This window comes from Papaver somniferum, unplaced genomic scaffold, assembly GCF_003573695.1.
Source record: "Papaver somniferum cultivar HN1 unplaced genomic scaffold, ASM357369v1 unplaced-scaffold_76, whole genome shotgun sequence".
In the NCBI taxonomy this organism is placed as follows: Eukaryota; Viridiplantae; Streptophyta; class Magnoliopsida; order Ranunculales; family Papaveraceae; genus Papaver; species Papaver somniferum.
The window spans coordinates 2,886,624-2,909,828 of record NW_020650526.1 but is presented as its reverse complement, the minus strand read 5'-3'; the positions used below and the strand labels follow the sequence as shown (position 1 = coordinate 2,909,828).

Genomic DNA, 23,205 nt, shown 5'->3' with positions numbered 1-23,205 from the left:
TTAGGGACAAACTGAAGGTGCTTCCAAGGTATGCCCACTTCATCTTGAAGGGGGACAATAACACATAAACAGAGTTACACTCTTATTACACTTGTTTTATGTGTTGTCTGTTTCTTGTTGGCTGTTAATTCAATTCTCTATTCTTTAGTCCAGATGGTAATGTACGTTTACTATCATGCACCCCCTGTCTATGCATGTTAGTCTTGTTGTATTAGCAACTTATAAAGCTGGTGCCGGTTTCCTCTTTCTTTCTCAAGACATTGAATCAGTCAATGCAACATAGCATGTGCTTAAACTATGGTTTTACACTAAATCCGATATTCTTGTAAGTGAAGGCATTAGCTTGATTTCTGTTATCGCTATATGGTGGGATTAAAGTGTTTGGGTTGGAGTACTAAATTACGCAGGAATTTACCAAATCAATTGCTAAAGGTTTGGCCTGATATTTCATTTTCTTGGATGTTTACATTTTCTTTGTTGGCCTTTTTAGAATACTTCTGGCAGGTGGTTGTTTAGTGTAAACAAATAATGTAAGAGCACAAAAGACCCTTCAACATTCAGATTCTCCATACAATCAAGAAATGTGATAGGTACTAAATCCAATCACAAATGAACATAAAAATACATTTACATAACTAAATAAAGATCCATAAAACAAACATGATTGTAGGGGTCATACCACACTAGCACTGCCTCCCTTAGCCCAAAAATGCAAACAAAGGAGCCAATAATAGTGAACCTCCAATCACCATAAAATTCAAGTTGTAGTTGCTAGTTGCTGCACCAGTGCCCCTCGCTAGTTTTGGGGTAACAGGGCTGGGAGCATCTGCAGGTGGTGATGTATGATTTTTCGGAGGCCCCGCATTGCGAACTTTGACGGACAATTTCATTCCACTAGCACAATGATCGCCTTCTTGGCATATGAAATACATGGTTCCTTCTACCAAAGGAACTGTCGTCCTTCCACCGCTGAAAGACTTTATGGCATCTGGCCCACAGTTATCGTACGTATCCTTCTTTACGACACTTAGTGAATGTGAAGGCCCATATGAAAAAGCTGATCAAGGTTATGACGGGTTGAAATATTAGATGATTAAATAGTTCATAGAATTGGATGAAAAATTAGTTAATGGACTGCATTCCAAACGGCTAGTAACAATCCACACCAATAATATTTATATCACAAAACTGTTTTTTGTTTAAAGTTCCAAGAGACCATGTTGTAATTTACCGTCTCATTCTAGATGCAGTATGTTGTACACTTATATCAACATCAACCAAGAAATGAAGGGCTTCTATTTTTAACCCTGAAGGTCATTATTGAACTATTTTCGACAAGGGAAAATCAAATTGAAATAGCAATTATGAAATACTTACTTATAGTGTCTCCGGGGAATAAAGTTTTGTCTGAATCCCAATCTTCATAATTGGTGCCTAAGGTCCAAGAGACTGGATAATCCACAGCAAAAACAGCGGGAGCTAGCAACAGAAGAACCATTAGGCCTGCGGTAGTAATAATACTAGGAGTTGCCATGGCTATAATTTTCCGGTTTCAAGAGTCGATCACAAAATTATAGACTGGTAACAATCATCTTGCAGAAGCGAGAGTTAATAAATAGATCGAGAAAGAAAAGAAAAACAATGTCTTTATCATACTTGTTATCATGTCTTTATTAGTTCATACGTATAGCAAGGATAAAAACAATATATGTCACCCATATATCTAATGGAGCTAAGTCAGCTGACCAAGCCAATTGAATATAAATGCTTAAAAATAATGCCATATGATTTATTCTGCTTTGCTCTATAGGTGCTATAGGACTAATACTAACTATCACACAGGAAATAGAGCAAGGGATTTTCCCATCAACTTCACAACAATAAGAGAACTTGCCAGGGACGGAGCTGAAGCAGCATTCAAAAGGGCTACATAGTTAAACACAAAAATGAACTTTAAAGGAAACTGCTACGGAGGTTGATCGGGGACATCTTTTCCCGCCTTACTACGGAGGTTTATGCTATTTGACTGCGTCACATTTTACTTTCCTAGAACTGAGTTTGACATGGTATGTTTGATGCAAGTCTTAGTGCTCTCCCTATCACGAATGTCAACTATTCAATCGAACCAATGGAACTTCAATGGAAAAAATAAAATTAACCAAATTAGTGGCATGTCAGCTGACAAAGTCCTAGACTCCTACATCCATCCACTTGATCAAACAACCTTACAACAATCATATTGAAGAAGACATGTATATGTTAATGGGCTAAAAAACACAATTCTATTTACCGTCAAGACACTTCTTAACAGCAGTTCATACTACATAGGAAACTAATTTTAAGCCCAAATATACATCCAGTAAAAATAAACTTTTGCTAAAAGTTATAAGCGTATCCAAACTCGCTGAAAAAAAGGAAGAACTATTTCAACAATTCATTCCATAACAGCAAGGGGTGTTGAAAAACACTTATCTACAATGTATGGGTGCACCTCACAATACCAAATGCAAAAACAAAAAACAGACGGATATATACAGCAATCAAGCAGAGCCATCTACCTTAGTTTCGTGCGACGTGCATCCCGCAAAATCATTGGCAACTGCCTAATGAAAACAAACACGAGCTAATACGCAGTTGCAGTCCACCCCATAGAGTTCGACAACACAGTTGCCAAGGAACTGAATATGCTGCAACTTCGCTGCATTTACAAACTAGCAGTTCATAACATAAGCTTTGAACATGCATAAGCACATTGTTCAACTAAAACAAAATTAAGACATCTTTATCATCAATTTGACACTATTGCAGTAAAATCAAACAAATCATACCTTGCATTTACATCTAATTGAAAAGGAAAAACAATAAACCAAAACTAGGGTTTAGGTTATACCTTTGTTCTAAATCTCCAATGGGTTTATTAGGAAATCTTCTGAAAATAGAGAAAGCATTTTGAGGGGGAAATCTCGCGCCAATAACACTCACAGAACAGAAAAACCCACTTGCTTACCGGATTAATGAATATCTAATTTGCAATCGGATTAACTCTGGTTTCCATCATTAGGTCGAGAAATTGTGATTTGTAAATGATTTATAAGATAGTGAGCATTGCTGGTAATGAGAACGAGGGTGGTGGTAGTAGAAAAGGGGAAGAACGAAGGTCTTGTATGCTTCGAAAGAAGTGTTTTTTCTCTTTTTTTTTCTAAGATTTTTTTTTCTTTCTTTTTTTTTTTTTGATAAAAGAATCATTTTATAAAACTAAGAAACAGAGGATACATTGTTTAGCTTACATAACTGAAGGATCCATGCAGCCTTTCTAGCCTTATCCCAGTATTATACATATTATTATGTCTATTAAGGATTTTCGCTAATTTATCCGCAAAGAAATTACAATTTCGCTTAATTAAAACGAAAGAAAAACTAGCAAGAAACTTGTTATAATTTAAGGCTTGCTGCAGAACTGCTTTGGATCTCCAATCAACCGCAAAATTGTTCGTCATTTCCATACTTCTTATAACATTCTTGTTATCATTAAGGAAAATTAATCTTTCATCTCTGAATTCTTGCATCCATTTGATAGCCTCTCTGCAGGCTCTGGACTCTGCTTCTTCTGAGCTTGAGCACCATCTTGTGCCTCCTGAAAAGTCGAGAATGTGACCTGAATTATCCGTTTTAACAATACCCTAAGCAAAAAAAATTGTATTGCTTTGAAAAGCAGCATCAAAGAAAATATAAGAAGCATCCTGCTCCAAATCAAATTCAGCAAAGGCACAATTAGGGTGAGGTTACCACAAGCACTGGCAGCCTTTCTTATTGATTCAGAATACTTCTTGTTTTTAGTGTAGTTTGGCAAATCTTTTCTGATGAACTCAACCAAGTCAATTGGGTTAATACTGACATTATCAAAAACGACTCTGTACCTGTACTTCCAAATATACCAGAGAACATAAGTAATATAATCACGATTACTACCATCTTTTAGCCAAGAAATACACCATGACTTTGAAACTTAAATTAGCAGCATCATAGAAGACTTGAGAAAAATCTAGGCCTCTCCAGATAGCTTCAGAGAAAACACATTCTATAAAAAGATGCTTGACATTCTCTCTAGCATTACTGTTACATAAGGGATAAGTGATATCCATTGGAGTGTAGAAACCTAAACTTTCCCTAACTGGTAAACATTCACTTAGAGCTTTCCACATAAAAGTTTTAACTCTAGGCATAACATTAAGTTTACATATTCCTACTCATTCAACTTTCCGGTTTAAGTGTTTCTTATTACACAAATAATTATAAGCAGACTTTACAGAAACTGTGCCATCTTTGGTTCCCAGCCACCTTCTTTCATCTTTCTTATCCAAGTTATTACTAGGTTCAAGCAATTGTAATTCTTCAATGTCATTTTTCTCAAACAATTTATTCATAATACTGAAGTTCCAGTTCCCCTACTTTTCATTATGTCAGCAACTTTAGTAACTGTATTAGCCATATAAAATCTTTTGGTTTTGGAATTTTACCACTTGGTAACCATTTTTCTGACCAAATTTGTGTATCTTTCCCATTTCCTAACTCCCAAGTATGATTTTCTCTGATAATGTCTAATCCTTTACAGATACTAGTCCAAACTCAAGATTTAATTTTTTTTTTTCTTTTTATAGTATAGGGGATTATTTTTTGGAAGTATTTGCACCTTAGGATCACACACCATAACTGATCTGGATTTTCTAGAAGCCTGCAGGCCAATCTAGTCAGTAAAGCTAGGTTGAACTTATAAGGGTTTTTAATTCCTAAACCACCACCAGCCTTGCTAATACACATTGACTCCCAAGATTTAAGGATATTCCTTTGTTACATTTGTTTTTTTTTTTTTGCCACCAGAAATCTCTCTGAAGAGCATCTATCTTATCTAGAGTTTTTTTAGGAAATAGGAAACACATCATCTGGTACATAGGAAGAGCACTAGACACTGAAGAAATTAAAGTAGTTCTTCCCGCTTGTGAAAGAAACTTAGCCTTCCAGCCTTGAACCCTACTATAAATTTTATCCAAGAGATTTTGATAGTTAAAACACTTTGATCTATTAAAGAATAAAGGAGTTCCCAAATATGTGTCATTCTTTGTTATTCTGCATACCTTAAGAATCCTAGCTAGCAATTTACAATGTTTATTTTCAACTTTTTTGCTAAAATAAACGCCCGATTTTGATAGTTGATAACCTGTCCCGAAGATTCACTAAAGGTTTTAAGCACATGCATTAAATTTATAGCCTGAGCTATACTAGCTTTAGTGAATAAGAAGGAATCGTCATCGGAAAAAAGGTGAGTAATTGAAGGACACTCTTTCGTTACTTTTATTCATGTTATTTTACCTAACTCTTCAGCAAAGTTCAACAATTTGGATAAGGCTTCCATACAAATGATGAAAATGTAGGGGGGAAGAGGATCCCCCTGCCTAATGCCTCTAGTAGGAGAAAAATATTCACCCGGAGAACCATTCACCAGAACTGAGTAAGTAACCGAGGATATACAGGCAAAAATAAGATCACAGAAGTCTTCAGAAAACCTTAATTGCTTTAAAACAAATAATATGAAGTTCCATTCAAGCCTATCAAAAGATTTTGATAGGTCTAATTTTATTGCCGTATGACTATTCTTCTTTTTACTAGTCTTCATAGTGTGAAGAATTTCCATGTGCAACAACGATATTGTATGTTATCTGTCTCCTTGGGATAAAAGCCGACTGATTCCGGGAAATTAAATTTCCAAGAACAGGTTTAATTCTATTAGCAATTATCTTAGATATTATCTTATAGAGAGCATTACTTAAACTGATTGGCCGAAAATCGCTAAAAGTTTTTGGGTTTTTTATTTTGGGTATTAGAGATATAAAAGTATGATTTATCTTTTTGTTAAACGTCTTTTCCTTGAAAACTTTTTGGACTCAACTAACAATGCCTTCTTTTAATAACTCCCAGTGTTGTTGATAAAAACCTGGGGGGAAACCATCCGGACCAGGAGTCTCCCAAGCATTCATCATAAAAAGAGCTTCTTTTATTTCATCTTCACATGGGATTTTACTAAGTTTTTCATTATCAGTTGCTTCAATAACTGGTTTTAAAATCTCCTTGAAAATATGTTCAATATCCATTCCACTTGTTTTTTCCACATTATTAAAATGTTTAGTTAACATAGAACTTAGCTGACTCTGCCCTTCTATCCAAACACATGTACTGTCTCTAAGAGTGTATATACTATTAATTCTTTTTTTTCAGAAGCATTTTGGTGAAAAAATCTAGTATTGTTTTCATTTTCCTTAATCCATTTATCCTTGACATGTTGACTCCAGTAGATTTTTTCAATTTCATACCATGAGCTAAGATCATTCTGAAGTTGTTCTATTTTCAATTTCGTCTCCAGACTGTATGGTTTTCGATTTTCTTCTTCAATGGCATTGATAATAGTGGAAATATTCCTAAAAATATTACCAAAATCCTACTTATTCCAAGTTCTGAGATCATATTCTACATGTTTAAGCAACCCTAGCAGATTTTTCTGTTTACCTCTACTCTTGTTAATTGAGTTATTTATAGTATCATTATAATTTGTATGTTCAGACCAGCATCTCATGTATCTGTAAGGTCTAGAAATTTTGTCTCTTGGTGGAATTGTTTCTAAAAGAATAGGCGCATGATCTGAGGCTAATCTTGTAAGGTGATTATTCCTAGAATTTGGAAAGTATTCTAGCCATTAATGATTAACAAAAACCATATCTATTCTTTCTTGAATGTTTTGATTTCCTATGCGCATGTTTGTCCAAGTGAAAGGAAGACCAGTGAAATTTAAATCAACCAAACCCAGTGTTTGAATACAGTGAAACACATATGCAAAACTACTAGTAGAAGGATTATTGCCTCCCTCTTTCTCATCTTTGTGCATAATGAAGTTCATGTCTCCAATAATTTCCCAAGGTATATCTATTTCACTAATACTGCTTAAAAAATCCCATTGTTCATTCCTATTATGATTGTCTAAAGCTCCATATATAAATGACATGTTCATACTAATGTTGTCTTTAATTACAGTAAAAACTCCATATATTGATACTCCATATATTAATAAACTCTATATATTAATAAAAAATCATGGTCCCAACTTGGGCCAGTTTACAAATAGTAATAAATTACACATTTTAATATTAATAGATTTTTCTAGTCGCACTTTAATGAATTTACCTCCATATATTAATAAAATCAACATAATAGGAAAATTATAGATCTTGTTACATCAAAATTTAAGATGAAGGAAAATATTTATCTATAGTTGGTTGAGAAAATGATGTAATTTTTTGGATTGTTATGGCATCTTTTGATTTGCGTATGTGTAAGACCTCGTTGCTATGTGCACCATCTTGTTGAAGCCAAAACATTTTCAACTTGTCGAGCATGTTTAAAGCTTCTTTGCATGAAACTTTTGGTATCTCCATACTATCATCATCGGGATTATCTGCCTCCGCTTCTTGTCTAATTCCATCGATTATTTCTTCTTCGGTTGAAGCATATACGACTTGTTGCTCATTGGGATGATTAAGGGAGACATCCATATCCATTCGATTAGTGTACTGCAACTGTTCAATTCGATTACTCATAAGTATCTTTTAACCATTTCACAAGATCTTTTTGCGTCCAATTTGGATGTGATTTTTTCTTTTCACACAATTCTATACGAATTTTATCACTCATATGAGTTCTTTTCCTAATATTGGATGACATTTTGATTTGATTGAGAAGAAGAGAATATTAAAAATAATGAATTATCTTATAATATATCTAATACTATTTATAGTGTAGAGAAAACTTTAAAAATTCTTAATAGGATATATTATTCAATATATTAAAGGATATTCAATATATAATAAAGGATATATTATTCAATAGGATATATTTTCAATATATTATTCATAAAGGATATATATCCTTCACATAAAGGATATATTATTCAATAGGATATATTTTCAATATATTATTCATCTTTTTTTTGGTATACCTCCCAATATTAATAAATTCCATATATTAATAATTTTGTAAAGTCCCAAGGTTATTAATATGTGGAGCTTTTACTGTCATTGAAAATGAAACACATTACTTTTAAAAGATAACAACCTAGCTGAAACCCCATTATTCCAAGCAATTGCAAACCCTCCTGATCTACCTATGGATGGCATGATGAACCAATCTTTAAATTTTATTTTTCTAAAAACTTGCTCTACTAATGACATCCAACCTTTGTTTCAGATAGAAATATAACATCTAGATCATTAGATTTATTTAAGTGATTAAGGTGATCCTGTTTTAGCTTAGATCTAATGCCTTGAAGATTCCAGGAAAGAAGTTTAAATTCATGACCCTTGACATCATCTCCAACAATGACATATCTAACAAGTAAGTTATATTGTAGAGGAAATAAGGTTGCATATAAGTTGCAGAGGTAGATAATTAAATATTTATAGCCCCAATACATGCAAACAGAACAAACAACACACTTCATCTTATCATATAATTGAAATAAAGAAGAACACTTATTAGATTGCCAATGTACCACACCAGAAAGCATTTTCATGCAAAAACTTTATGAAAGCTATGTTTTTTCCTTTTTTAAATTGTGATATGGGTGTGAGAATATGTATGGAGTAATTAAAATATTTTGTGATGGAAAAATTCACACCAGATATGCTTAGAGAAAGAAATGTACCAATCATATAAAGAATATAGATTTTCATGCAAAAACATAAAGAAATAAGTTTTAAATTTACCTCTCTAGTTTCAGCGGAGGAAAGAGGTTCATAGCCATCTTCAGTTTTGTCCATGCCAGTGTCAGCAACTTGGTCTCTGCTTTCTGGGAGAAAAACAATCCAATTAATATCTTGTGTTTTTTTACTACATTCAACATCTTCACCCATTTGTTGCATGTTTTCACATTCCTCCTCTTGTAGAACTTCTTCTGCCACAGCTATTGTAATAAAACTATTATCCCCCTCAATTTCTACCCAAGCAGCATTAAGATCATCTTCTTTTTTGTCTCCCTCATCATTTATTACAATACCAATTCTTCTTCCCAAAGTAGAGTAGTTATTTAGGAGTCTGAACCGATCAGATTCCTTTTTCTTATGCCTTTCATCCTTGAAGTTGTTTTTAATTGCCTTACCTTTTAGGGATGCCTTTAGATCATCAGCAGTAATTGCCTTTCCTTTTAGAGCTGTGTTAAAATCATTAGCAGTAATTGATGACCTTCCATCTCCAATAATGCCAACTTCTTTAGCTTTGCCTTTTTCTTGCATGCAAGTTCTTTCTGCACCTCTACTACTTTCCCCAGTAGATTACTCAACATCCATTCTTCTTCTTTTGCTTCCTCTGTTTAGATAATCCACCTTGTCTATCTCACTTTCATAAATCCTTAGGCCTGCTGCAGCATCAGTGATGAGATTAACTCTTTCATTACTCTGGATACTCTCTTGTTGGTTGACTGGAAAATCTTCACCTTCACCTTCTTCATAGATAAATTTTTTTGGGAAGTTTCTTTGATAATCCAAATACCTAGCTCTACATTTATCCTCTGAATGTTCAACATCAACATGCCAGCAGTCTCTGCATGTTCCAAGAGGGATTTCCATAAAGAAAATCTTCATCCTTATTGTCTCTCTATCAGTGCATTCAATTATAATAATTTTGATTTGATGAACTAGCACACTTTATTTATATCAATCAGAACATGAGCTTTGTACTCTCCTTCTTCAGTTGGCCCCCTGAGGTTTAAAACTCTACCAACTTTTTCAGCCACCAGTTCTGCTAAAAATCCTTTTGCTATCAAATCACCTCTCAAAGTAAATCTGATCCAGTAATCTTGAGCATTAAAATCAATATCTTTAATTCTTGTATCTCCTCCCAGTGCCTCATAGTAAGTAGTTTACCATGCACCCTATTTGGTATAGAATATATTGCAGCATCATAGTCACTAGCATTAGGGAATCTTATTATGAACACTCTAGGATCAACAGTTTTCTTTATAATGATCTTTCCAGTTGGATTCCGCGCTATGTTCAAAGCATAAGCCATTTCTCCTACTCTTAGGCCTCTTGGGTCATCTCCTTGTTTTATTTCCTTGAACAATTTGACAACTAGTCTTGGAAATTTTCTCTGTTGTATCTGCCTAGTTGCAAAACGAAGAAATTCAAGGTAGAATTTGAGAGAGGAAGTTAAGGGGTTCTCTTGATCTTCTATGATTCTAGTGAGATGAGCTATGTAATTGTTTGTGGGAATATCAGACATGTTTCCTGGTACTTGAAGTAACCAATAATGGGAGCTATTTTTTGTTTTAGAAGTGTAGAGTTTGTAGAAAATATTGTGTTGGTTTCTTTTAGAAACCTTAATATTGTGATGCAGTTTGCTTCTATATATAAAGAAAAGTTTTTGCATGCTAATAGTGCTATAGTTCTTCTAAAAAAAATTCCATTTGTTGTGAACCGATATTTCCAAAGTTGCACGTATTGAAAGAGGCTGACAAGAGAACAGTTCCTGTCAAAATCCTCTACTTTTGTATACACAATATCTTGTTGATGTAATGGGATCAATGTAATGATTATATTTGTCTTCTCCCAAAGATAGTGTCTAATTATAAGATTATTATCCTTACTTGCAATTGGGAAAACTCCACCGCGTAAGGGAGAAACTGACCAGTAGCACTATAGCTTCTCCATCTTTCTCTCAACAGAGATACTGACCTGACATGGCCTCAACCGAGCATTAGCTCATACCAATCTTTCCCTCCAAAACAGAGAGAAGAATAAACAACTGATATTAAGTATAATTATGATTTTTATCCATAATGGAACTGACAAAGTAAAGTAATTGATTAAGAAAAAGACCAATAGTAATGGATTGAAATAAAACTAATAAAACAAATCCCCAGTGCGAATAAATAGACGGATTACGAGATGAGAACTAGGTTTTATAAAGTTAGATCGGAAAAATTGAAAATCCAGTGTAGGATCATAATCTCGCAACAATAATATCTTAGCGAAATTATCAACACAACACAACAGCGTCGCAGAACAATTTCAGAAATGATATAATAAACGACGTCAGCTAAAGTCATGAGAAATATACGAGGGTCCTGCGAAAATTAGAAAGTTTGCGAGATTAAGATTTGTAAGATTGCGAGAATGTCGCAAGTCTTATCCGAAAATAAAGGACAGATTAGCTGTCATCCACTATGTATTTCCCTATAAATAGTCGTTCAGTTGTAAAGGAGAGGAGAGATCTTTTTTGAGTAAGAAACAAGTAAATAGGAGAGAGAAAGTTTAGAACAGAGGTCATTCTTGATTCCTTTATCTTTTCTTGTAAGAACATTCAAAGATTGATCAATAAAATTAAGAGTGTAAACCTAAAATGAGTCGAATAATAATGAAATCATATAAGGGGTGTAGTGTAGGATTTCCTGCAACTACATAATGGCGCTAGAAACAGGGAACTTGAAGATCGAAAATTGAAGATTGTTGTTGAGAATATTCAAATCAAGAAAGTGATTAAATAAATCAGTGAACCAGTTAAAAGAAAGATGATTAGAATTAATGAAGATGACAAAAGATTGGAGTGTAATATGATAACAAAAACGATGGTTAATGAATTCCATGAAAACATCAAAGGAAGAATACATAAACGAAATTTTGAAGGAAGGAAGGTTATGGCGGTAGAAAAGACATCACCCTTGAAAGATTGGGAAAAGCAAAAAATTACATTCATGGCGGCAGAAATACCAAAAGAAAATTTGAACCACACATCTTCATTGGTTATCACAGTGCCTATTACGCGAAAAGAGAAGAAGACAACAACAAAATCCACGGGAGAATGGATATTGAACAGAACTTTAATCGATACAGGAAGTTCAGTGGATATAATATTTTACCACGCATTCCGGAGAATGAGATTTAAAGATGAAGAAATGTCCAGTTCAACATATTTTGTTCACGGCTTTGGAAAATCCACAACAAAACCTAAAGTAGAGATAGTGGTACGAATTCCACTTGAAGAGATCGAAACACATGTAACACTGTGCGTGGTGGATATGGAATCGCCATATAATATGTTATTAGGAAGACCATGGATACATGCGATAAAAGCTGTAGTATCAACGTTGCATCAATGTATTAAATTCCCCAGACCAAATGGAATAAGTGAAATCAGAGGAGATGTTGACAATGCGAAATTATGTCATCAAATTGAAGTAAAGCATTATGAAGGACAAGCAAAAAAGAAACAATTTCGCAGAAAGTTGGTAAAGGAAGCAAACAAAGAAGAAGAATTTAGAATATATATGATAAGGGCAAAAGAAGGCAAAGGAATACCCAGCGAAATTTCGGAAGAAATAGAAGGACCTATGAAAACAATAAAAGAACCAACACCAATGGGAGAATTTAAACCCAGTTACACTGCTGCAGAACCAACAAAAGAAATAAACGTTGGGACTATAGAAGAACCTTTAATATTGAGAATTGGAACCAAAATGGATGTGGAAGAAGAAGAAAGACCTGTTAACTTGTTGCGAGAATATAAAGATGTTTTCGCAGGAAGCATGGATGAGATACCGGGAATAGATCCATCAATTGCATGCCACAAGTTGGAGATTAACAAAAATGTGAGACCATTTAAACAGAGAATAAGAAAAATTGCAACAACTTATCATTCCCAAATAGAAGAAGAACTACAGAAAATGCTTGATGCGGGAATCATAAGAGAAGCTAAATACCCAGAATGGATAGCGAATATGGTCATTGTCCCAAAGAAAAACAAAGGAATCAGGATTTGCATAGATTTCACTGATTTAAACAAAGCTTGCCCCAAAGATAGTTTTCCGTTATCAGATATTCCTCAAATGGTGGAATCCGCAGCGGGAAATGATAGAGTATCGTCTTTAGATGGATACAAAGGGTATAACCAAATCCCTCTCGCTGAAGAAGATCAGGAACATACTGCTTTCTTCTCCCCTAGAGGTTTATATTGTTACACGAAAATGCCATTTGGTTTGCGAAATGCGGGAGCGATATACCAAAAAATGGTAGAAAAGGTGTTCGCAAAATGGATACACAAAACATTAGAAGTATACGTGGACGACATGTTAGTAAAGAGTAAAGAAGCTAAAGACCATGTACAAGACCTGAGGGAGATTTTTGAACAAATGCGGCAGTATAACATTAAATTGAATCCTGAGAAATGTACTATTGGAGTTGCATCGGGAAAAATTTTAGGCTACATTGTATCAAAGGAAGGAATACATGTTGATCCAGAAAAAGTGCAAGCAGTTCGTGACATGCCAACACCAGCAATAATAAAAGATGTACAGAAGTTGAATGGGCTTCTAGCTTCGCTGGGGAGATTCATTTCGCGATCATCAGACAAATGCAAATATTTTTTCGATATACTCAAGAAGGGTGCGAAATTTAAATGGACTGATGAATGTGAAAAAGCTTTTCAAGGGATCAAAGAACGTCTTATGAATACAACTATTTTACAAAAAGCAGAATCAGGAGAAGAATTATTGATTTATCTTGCGACGACGTCACATGCATTAAGTGCTGTGTTATTGCGAGTAGACGCAGGAGTGGAGAAACCCATTTATTACATTAGCAAAACTTTTAATACTGCCGAGAAGAATTACTCAAAGATTGAGAAGTTAATCTTAGCATTAGTTTATGCATCATTTAAGTTCCGCATATATTTTCAAGCGCACAAGATAAAGGTATTAACAAAAGTACCAATTGAATCAGTGATGAAGAATTCTAAAAGATCAGGAAGAGTGGAGAGATGGAATGCACAAGTAGGCCACTTTGATATTAAATATGAAATTTTGTCTTCACCAAAATCACAAGTTGTTGCAGATTTCTTGGCAGAATTTCCTTTAGAAGAAGATGAAGCAGTAGAAGAAATGATGGATATAGAAGAAGAACAAAGAGATCCAAAAGATTTATTAACAGAACCAAATATATGAGAGATATTGGTAGATGGATCATCAAATGGAGAAGGAAATGGAGTTGGAATTGTTTTAATTTCGCCATAAGGAATAAAGATGGCTTTTTCATTCATATTAGAATTTGCATCCACTAATAATGAATCAGAATATGAAGTTGTGATACATGCCTTAAAATTCGCAATAGAAATGAAACTAGAAAATGCCAGGATCACTAGTGATTCACAGCCAGTTATTCGCCAAATAAAGGGAGAGTATACTACAAATGAACCATCCTTGAAGAAATAGAAGAAGCTGGTTGAAGAATTGTCAGCGAAAATCCCAAAAATAAAATGGAGGCACATTTCAAGAAAGGATAACAGACTCGCAGACTCTTTTGCTTTCATCTCAAGCATGATGACAGATCCAACTGCCACTTCTGTCACCATCAATCAATAAAGAAGAAGAAGAAGTGGATGTGATGATAATAGACAATGAAGAAGAAAAAAAAACGAACAATATCGCAGACTGGAGAATGAAACTTCATGCATATTTTGCGACAGGAGAAACACCAAGAAATAGATTGGAAACACACAAGTTAAAAAGCCGTGCAACGAATTATGAATTAAGAGATGGTTTGTTATACCGAAAATCCTTTAATGGACCATCACTCAGATGTTTGACACGAGAGGAAGGAGAAAAAGTGCTAAAAATGCTACATAGTGGAGATGCTGGCAATCATAGCGGGGGAAGATCTTTGGCACATAGAGCAAAAATGCAAGGCTATTACTGGCCATACATGCACGAAGATGCAAAACAAATATCAAGTCGTTGCGAAGATTTTCAGCGGCATGGAAAGAAAATACATGCACCTGGAGCACCACTATCATCTTCAACCAGTGTGTGACCTTTTAGAAAGTGGGTCTTAGATATTGTGGGACCATTTTTACCAGGTTCTAGACAAAGAAGATATTTAATAGTCGCAACAGATTATTTCACAAAATGGACAGAAGTGAAGGCAGTACAGCATATTCGCGACAAAGATATCTTTACATTCATATTCGAAAATATCATTTGCAGATTCGGAATTCCTGCGCAGTTGGTATCTGATAATGGGAAACAATTTGAAGGACAGAATATAGAAATGCTACTTAATGCATTCAAGATAAAATGTGGAAAGTCTACTCCTTTGTATCCACAAGCTAATGGGCAGGTAGAAGCAACAAACAAAACAATTGCAGATATATTAAAGAAGAAATTGGAAGGACATCACAGAGCATGGTTTGAACAAGTACATAATGCAATATGGGCTTATAATACAACTAGAAGAGAAGCTACTGGAATGTCACCTTTTTGTTTAACATACGGAGTTGAAGCGGTGTTACCAACATAAGTTTTTATTCCGACAACAAAAAGAGAAGCTTGGGAGAAAAATCTTAGTGCGGGTTTGATCTTAAATAAACTTGATGAATTAGAAGAAAGAAGATAAAAAGTTTTACAACATATGGAGAATTATCAGTGAAGATTAGCCCGAGAATATAATAAACGTGTCAAAATACGCGAATTTCAACCAGGATATTTAGTTCTGCGAGAGACACCAATATATCAGCGAGAAAATGGTGGAAAATTAACGAAAAAATGGGATGGACCTTACATCATTAAGGAGATAGTTTGAACAGGATCTTATATATTAATGGATCCAGAAGGTAGAGATGTTGGTCATAGACTAGACAGACCATGGAACAGGTTGTACTTAAAAAAATATTATCCGTAAGAAGCTTTGAGAATTTATGAATTCTGAAAGAATAATTGCAAGAATACTCATATCAAAACAAGATCATGATGTGCGAAATTTTCGTAGAGATAATCACAAAACAATGACATAAAAGAAAGGGGCGAACCTTTATGGCGTACACCTTAGTTCGCGAATAAAATTTGGCAAGAGGAAAATTTAAGACCTAAAGTACGTCATATTAGGGGGTACCTGTTGCATGGCTCAGGGAAAGGCTACACCACCACCGGAACCTGAGTCATGGAGATTTGGGGTCAATAAAGCCCATCCGGGAGAGGCACCTTGGATTCTCAGCTTAAGCATATGACTTGGGTTGGGCGACTAAGGTAATAAGGACTCTCCCAAGGAGTGCGGATCTGATCAAGGCACCGCGGTACACGGTTGAGTCAAGAGTGCCAGGAACGTTTGAAGGTTACCTTGCCATTCTTGACAAGTCTTGGCTTATACTGCACTCGGCCCGAAGAAAACCCCACTTAGGGTGCAGTCTCGTAACCATAAGCCCTATAGGTAAAAGGGATAAGAGGTTGCGAAAACAACTGGTTGTTGTTAAGACTGAATGGGAGGAGATAACCTTGTAGGGTATAAGTACGCCTCCTTGAAGGGGCAACCAGGGGGAAGATAAGGGCGGCACCCTCCATTAGGGAGCTGATAAGTGTCTTAAGACTCAAATGTCATAAGGCTTTCTATTCGCAAGAGTATTAAGGCTTGTCATATTTGTGCAACAATCCTGAAGAGGCAATAATACAAAAGAAAAAGATAAGACGAGATCAATGGGTTTTCGCATGAAAGTGCGAAGACGTCCTGCGATTTCGTCGCAAGACGACAATGTCATGGGGCTTTATTTTCGCAAGAATATTTAGGCCTGTCATATTGTCGCAACATTCCTGAAGAGGCCATAATACAAAATAAAAAGTTAAGGCAAGATCAATGGGTTTTTGCATGAAAGTGCAAGGACGTCCTGCGATTTTGTCGCAATGACAAGAGGTGGCATAATAAGACCTTTAATTAGGAAGGCAAAATAAGACCACATGATAAAACAAAATATTTATAAGTATTCGTAACAGATTATTTTTGCAAGAAAGATAATGAGAGGCAAGTATGGGAATCAATAAACAAGAAGCATTATCTTCTCATCAACAAAATATAAAAGGAAAAGTTGATTCCAAAGTTGGTTGAAAAATGTAACTCGCAAAAGTGATAAAAATAAGACAGTTCAAGAAGACAAACTAGATAAGAAGCTCAAGCTTCAGTATTAATTCAGTAGCAGGAGATAACAGAAATTCTTCGCCAATATTCTCATTATCGCAAGCCTCTCCTTCATTTCGGTTTGATCTTCGCCTTGACTAGCACCTTGATTATCGCCAGCAATTACTTCTTCAGGAGAGATTTCTTTCTCATTTGATTAACACCAGCAGATGCTTCTTTAGAAGGAATTTCTTCTTCATCTTCCAAGAAATTATCCTCTCCTCTGCACCGCTTTCGTAATCATAATCACTATCAGCAGGACGAGGAACTTCATCATCATCTACTTCAAAGGTCAATTGATGTAGGAGGAAGAGATTTGGACAATAAAATCATTTACAAGGACTTCAGCCCGGAGATGAACTTGACGAAGAAGTGCTCTCTGATGATTCCTATCTTGAATATCCTTAAAATAAGCAAGATAATCAAGTCTTCTTTCTGCTCGTCACGAGAACCAGTAAGGGCAGAGACGAGCAATGCATTTTCTTTGCGAATTTTGGCATATTTAGCCTCCAAAACAGAAATGGAAGAATGAAGATTCTTCTCAGACTCTGCGAAAGAAGAATACAAAATTTCATTAAGATGAAGAATCAGAAAGATATGACAAAGAAAAGATAGTTAAGGCAGTCAAACTATTATGACTACCTTCCTTTTGCGAAATAAGGTGTTGAATCAAGGACAGACAACTATTCTCCCAACGGTCCATTGCGTCATCAAATTTATCTCCAACTAAACCTTTAAGTCGAGACTGAAGATTTTTCTCTTTAGAAATAAGAAAGGCATTTTTCTTCGCAAGAGAAGAATAAGATTCTTCTAATTTGGAATATTGTTCTTTAAGTTGATTCGCCTTTACACTTAAAGCTATTCTACCTTGAATGAGTGTATCTCTTTCAGCGATAGATGACTCTGTTACTTCTTTAAGTTCATTTCTCAAAGAGCGAAGAGATTGCTCTTGGTCATCACATACTTTCTGAAGAATGCTAAGTTGTTGCGAAGATATCGCCATCTTGTTTAAAAAGTTCGCTTCTCTTGAGATAAGGTTTTATTCTCATCTGATAAAGTTTCCATCCCTAAATTAGCTTTAGTTAAAGAATAAGAAAGGCGAGATACTTCATTACTTAATAAATCTTGTCTTGAACTAATTGGGTATTTTCATTGGTAAGATTATTTATATGATCAAGAGATATGAATAGAGGTTATCTAATTGGTTATATTGATCCATCAAATTTCTTTATCAACACGGGCTTCTTCAACAGCAGATTCAAATTGATATCTCTCCATTATTCGTTTCTGGTTTAAGCTTAACATGCGAAAGAGGGATTTCAAGGATAATTAAATATGGGAAGGATAAAACCATTAAAAGGAAATTGAAGACACAGATAAGAAAATCATACCTCTCAATTCATCATTCTTCTTGCGAAGATTGTCACGATCCAGCAAAACATTCTGAAGCTTTTGATTTTCGAGACGAAGAGCATTACATTCTTTTTCCAAAGCTGTCTGCGAAGCAGCTCTGTCAGAACCTAAATGCTTGCTCAGAATTTCGCAAACATTAGACTTGATAGGATCAATAGAAGACTTCTTGCCATCATCCAGGACTTCAGATAAAACTTTGAAAGCAATATTATTCCTTCCACGGTTTCTTTCGAAAGAGGAAGAGACTCAGGTAGAGAACTGGCAGTGATAGAAGGTTGAGAAACATTCTCAATAGGAAGAGAAGAGTTTCATTCACAGAAGGATCAAAAGGGGGGTTTCAATCATTGAAAGGTCAGCTGAAGAAATGAAGTCTGAGGCAGCTTTTTCGCGAATTGGAGATAAAGGTTTATCTTGCGAAGATGTCGCAGGAGATTTAGAAGAGATGAGTAAGTGGAAGGGAACAAGTTGGAACAGTTTTAAGGTGGCGAGATTTCTTGAGAGGTTTATTGACATCCTTATCACCCTGCGAATTACAATCCAGATAAGAAACAGAGGCAACAATATTGTTATTAGAAAAGGATAGTTTCTTACTACCTTCTCAGCAGACTTTCTTTTATGCGCAACAACCTTATGCTGCGGTTTGGGAATTAGGGTTCTGAACTGTAAATTAGTGTTGGAGGCGCTTTTGCTGAAATAACAAGAGTATGGGAATCACATAAACAACATCAAATAAGGCAATAAACAAGATCAATTTCAGCAAAACCCATAAAGAAGAAAAAGAAAACTAACCTTGATGAATCCATGGAAAACATAGCAGGAAGATTATTTCGAAGAAAATTACGAACGATGAAGATCTGCAGAAGAAATAGTATGAAGATGAAGAAGAACTTAAAAAGATTGAAGAAGAAAGAAGAAAAGTTGCAATAACGGAATTTGCAGAAGAACGATGAAGTTGCAGAGAAAATAAAAAGAAAGAAAAGAGAGTGAGAAAGAATATATAGAGGGAATTTTCCTCGAGAAATAAACACGATTAATACGGAAAGATATAAGCGGTTAAAAAGCAACGGTTACAAAAGACGTGTCAAGAAACAGATGGAAGAAAGAATACGTGTGATAAATGCAGAATATGAAGAGAGAACTGCGGCATTTCTCACATCATTCTCTACTTCGCAGAAAAGATATGAGAAGAGGCAAGATGTAGGATCAGAATCTCGCAACAATAATATCTTAGCGAAATTATCAACACAACACAACAGCGTCGCAGAACAATTTCAAAAATGATATAATAAACGACGTCAGCTAAAGTCATGAGAAAGATACGAGGGTCCTGCAAAAATTAGAGAGTTTGCGAGAATGTTGCAAGTCTTATCCGAAAATAAAGGACAGATTAGCTGTCATCCACTATGTATTTCCCTATAAATAGTCGTTCAGTTGTAAAGGAGGGGAGAGATCTTTTTTGAGTAAGAAACAAGTAAATAGGAGAGAGAAAGTTTAGAGCAAAGGTCATTCTTGATTCCTTTATCTTTTCTTGTAAGAACATTCAAAGATTGATCAATAAAATTAAGAGTGTAAACCTAAAATGAGTTGAATAATAATGAAATCATATAAGGGGTGTAGTGTAGGATTTCCTGCAACTACATCCAGCAAAAAGAAACCAGAATAGAATAGAATAAGAAGATTGATAATTAATTAAAGAAGACAGGAATCGATAAATCGAAACAAATCTGTATGAAAGAAGATGAAAATGGTGACTGAGTCAACTCCGATTTTTATCGCCGATTTGCAGAGCATCTCTCTCTTCTAGTCATTTTTTTTTCTTTCTAAGATTCAAGAATCAAAACGAGCCAACACAGTTTCTCTAGAAAACCAACGGGGATTAGCCCAGTTTGCCATGGGTTGAAGCCCAAATAGGTTGGGATCGATTCTTGTGCTGGCTAGGGGTGTGCAAAAAAACCGGAACCGCGGATTTCACCCGTATCCGTCCGCAAAATTGCGGGTCACAACAAAGTATGAGTGATATTCTTTGCAGAAAAAGTACTTTAATGGGTAAATGTTGTTTTCTCCTTTGTCTTTTAGGGTTTTGTTGTGTTCCAGGATTTTTTTAGGTTTTCTTTTTTATTCCTTCTTTACTTTTGTCGATTGGTACTTTATGTTAAAAATTGGTACATAGTATTGTTAATTTAGTGATGAGTGGGTGAGAGTATTGTGGTCCTGTTGATGACTTAAAGAGTATATAATTGTATGTCTGGAAAGTTGGCGTGTGTGGTTGAGATATTTAAACCCAGTTACTGTGAATATTTTCAATAATTGTCTGCTTGTCAATAGATGGCTTATTTGAAGCAATTTTTACTGTACCACAGGCTAATGGTAAATATGGAACAGAGTGATGTATATTGTGACAATGAATGACTTAGAATGATTATTCTAATTTCTTTTGGTGGTTGTGTATATTTAAATGTAGGTACAATGAATGAATTACTTACATACTATCCCACTAAAGGTGGTTATGTTGTCGGAAAAAGTGCAAGGGTTGAGCATCCTAACATGGAGAAGTACCTGACTATAGACCTGAAGAAGACTTGGATTTTCTTCCCATTTGGACCCAAAGAAAACTTCTACAGAGGCCATATCTGAAAGTCAAGCATCTACTATTGTTGACCCCAATGAAGTGATTTCACAGCTAGATGATGAAGATATATTTGCATGTCTGTACGACGAAAGCAACTCAGAAAATGAGACAGTAAATATGGATGACTTTCCTGATGAGCCAGATGAGAGTGATGATGAAGAACTTGTTTATGAACCTGAGATGGATGATGATGAAGAGATCAACCCAACTTGTCAGATTCAAGCAACACTAGACTCAATTGAAGAATTCAAGGAATATGTTGTAGAAACTGAGAACATAGATGGAGATCACAAGTTGTCTGAAAGTCAAGAGTTCGTGGAGAAACTGTTTGTTGGGCATCAATGGTTGAGTAAAGAACATTGTAGGGACTATTTAAAGAACCTAGCACTTGACCTGAACCATTCCATTGTCCAAGTGAGAAACAAGAAAAAGCAGCAAAAATACAAATGCAAAGATGAGACTTGTCCATGGAGGGTTTACTTCTCTGTACTTTCTGATAAGCAAACATTTGAATGCAGAAAAGGTTAGTAATTTGTTTAATGTAAGATGTACAGTTATATATCCAAGCCATTTTAACTTGTATAACTTGTGTATTAACTACATTTTATGTGTCTTGTTTGAATTTTCGGGTCATTTTATCCACACTTGTGAGGCAATTCATGGTCTCAAGCATCAATTGGCCAATGCAAGATGGGTATCCAAGGTGATGCTTGAATCTTTCAAAGCACATCCAAACTACAAGCCCAGGGACTTCATGAATGAGGTAAAGAAGAATCACAAGGTTGAAATTTCATATTATACTGCTTGGCATGCTTATCATCTGTGTAATGAGAAAATTTTGGGTAGTTATGAGGAAGGGTATTCATTGCTGCCTGCATTATGTGACCAACTTCTGAAGGACAATCCCACAAACATTGTTAAATTAACGACTGACCCTTTGACTAAGAAGTTTAATTCACTGTGTGTGGTATATAGGGCGTCATTAGATAGTTTTGTGAAGTCTGCAAGACCTATTCTAGGACTAGATTGATGCCACTTGTATGGAAAATATGGTGGTACTTTGTTGGCCATCACATGTCTTGATGGCAACAATGGTATTTTTCCCATTGCTATATACATCTGTGAGTCAGAGTGTAAGGAAGAATGGATACATTTTCTAAGTATAGTGGACGAGGAATTGAAGGCACATCCCAGGGATTTGATTTTTATTAGTGACAGGCAAAAGGGTTTGATTGAAGGTGTTGTTGTAAATTTCAGTGATAGAAATCACTATCATAGGTACTGCTTTAGACATCTTTACAAGAACTTTAAGAAGCTTCATCCTGGAAAGAACCTTGAGTTTATGAAATGGAGAGCAGCAAGGTCATTTATTGAGGTAGGTCATAAAATTTGGATGGATAGACTCAAAGAGGCCAAGGAATCTGCACCAGAGTGGTTTGACAGAGAACCAGTTGAGACATGTGCAAGAGCTTACTTTGATAGGTCATCAAAGTGTGAGCATGTGACATCAAATTTTTTTGAAGCTTTTAATTCATGGATTCTTGATTTAAGGAGGCTGTTTGTATGTAAGTTAGTTCAAAAGTTTCATTTTCTTATGATGAGAATTTTCTATGATAGAGAGCAAGTGGGTAAGAAAATGCCTGATGATGAAGTGGTCCCTAGAGTGACAGAAATTGTTAAGAAGCACTTGTATTTTAGCCATGAATTCGTTACACAACCTTCATCTGTGTATATTTGGTAAGTTTTTGACACCAAGAAGGACATATCATGGGTGGTGAACTTGGAACAACATACTTGCACCTACAATTCATGGCAAGTATGTGGAATACCATGTGTGCATGTTGTCTTTACAGGTCTACGTGCAAGACCAAAGAGTTATAAGAAGTAAGTTACTTTTTTGTTACAATTTTTTTTTCATTTCAACTACTTAATTACACTTAGATATGTATGCTCTTACATTGTATGTACATTTGTTTGCAGGTATGTGCACTCTTATATGCATGTTGACACATACAAAGACTTGTATGCTCCTTCTATTGAACCTCTAAATCACCAAGCTTTATGAGCCAAGGTAATATTAAGAAGTTCATTTCTTTGAATCTTACTGTATGATCACATGTTGACACATATATC

The 23,205-nt window shown here is 35.2% G+C and overlaps 1 protein-coding gene across 1 annotated transcript; it reads right to left on the bottom strand.

Moving 5' to 3' along the window:
- Window positions 1–531: 531 nt before the first annotated feature.
- LOC113344281 (uclacyanin-3-like) lies at window positions 532–1,732 on the bottom strand. The gene is made up of 2 exons (XM_026588284.1): window positions 1,378–1,732; window positions 532–1,057 (listed from the first exon to the last, which is right to left on the bottom strand). Exons 1-2 carry the CDS (start codon window positions 1,532–1,534, stop codon window positions 699–701), a joined length of 516 nt encoding a protein of 171 aa, XP_026444069.1. The 5' UTR covers window positions 1,535–1,732; the 3' UTR covers window positions 532–698.
- Between the last annotated feature and the right edge of the window lie 21,473 nt (window positions 1,733–23,205).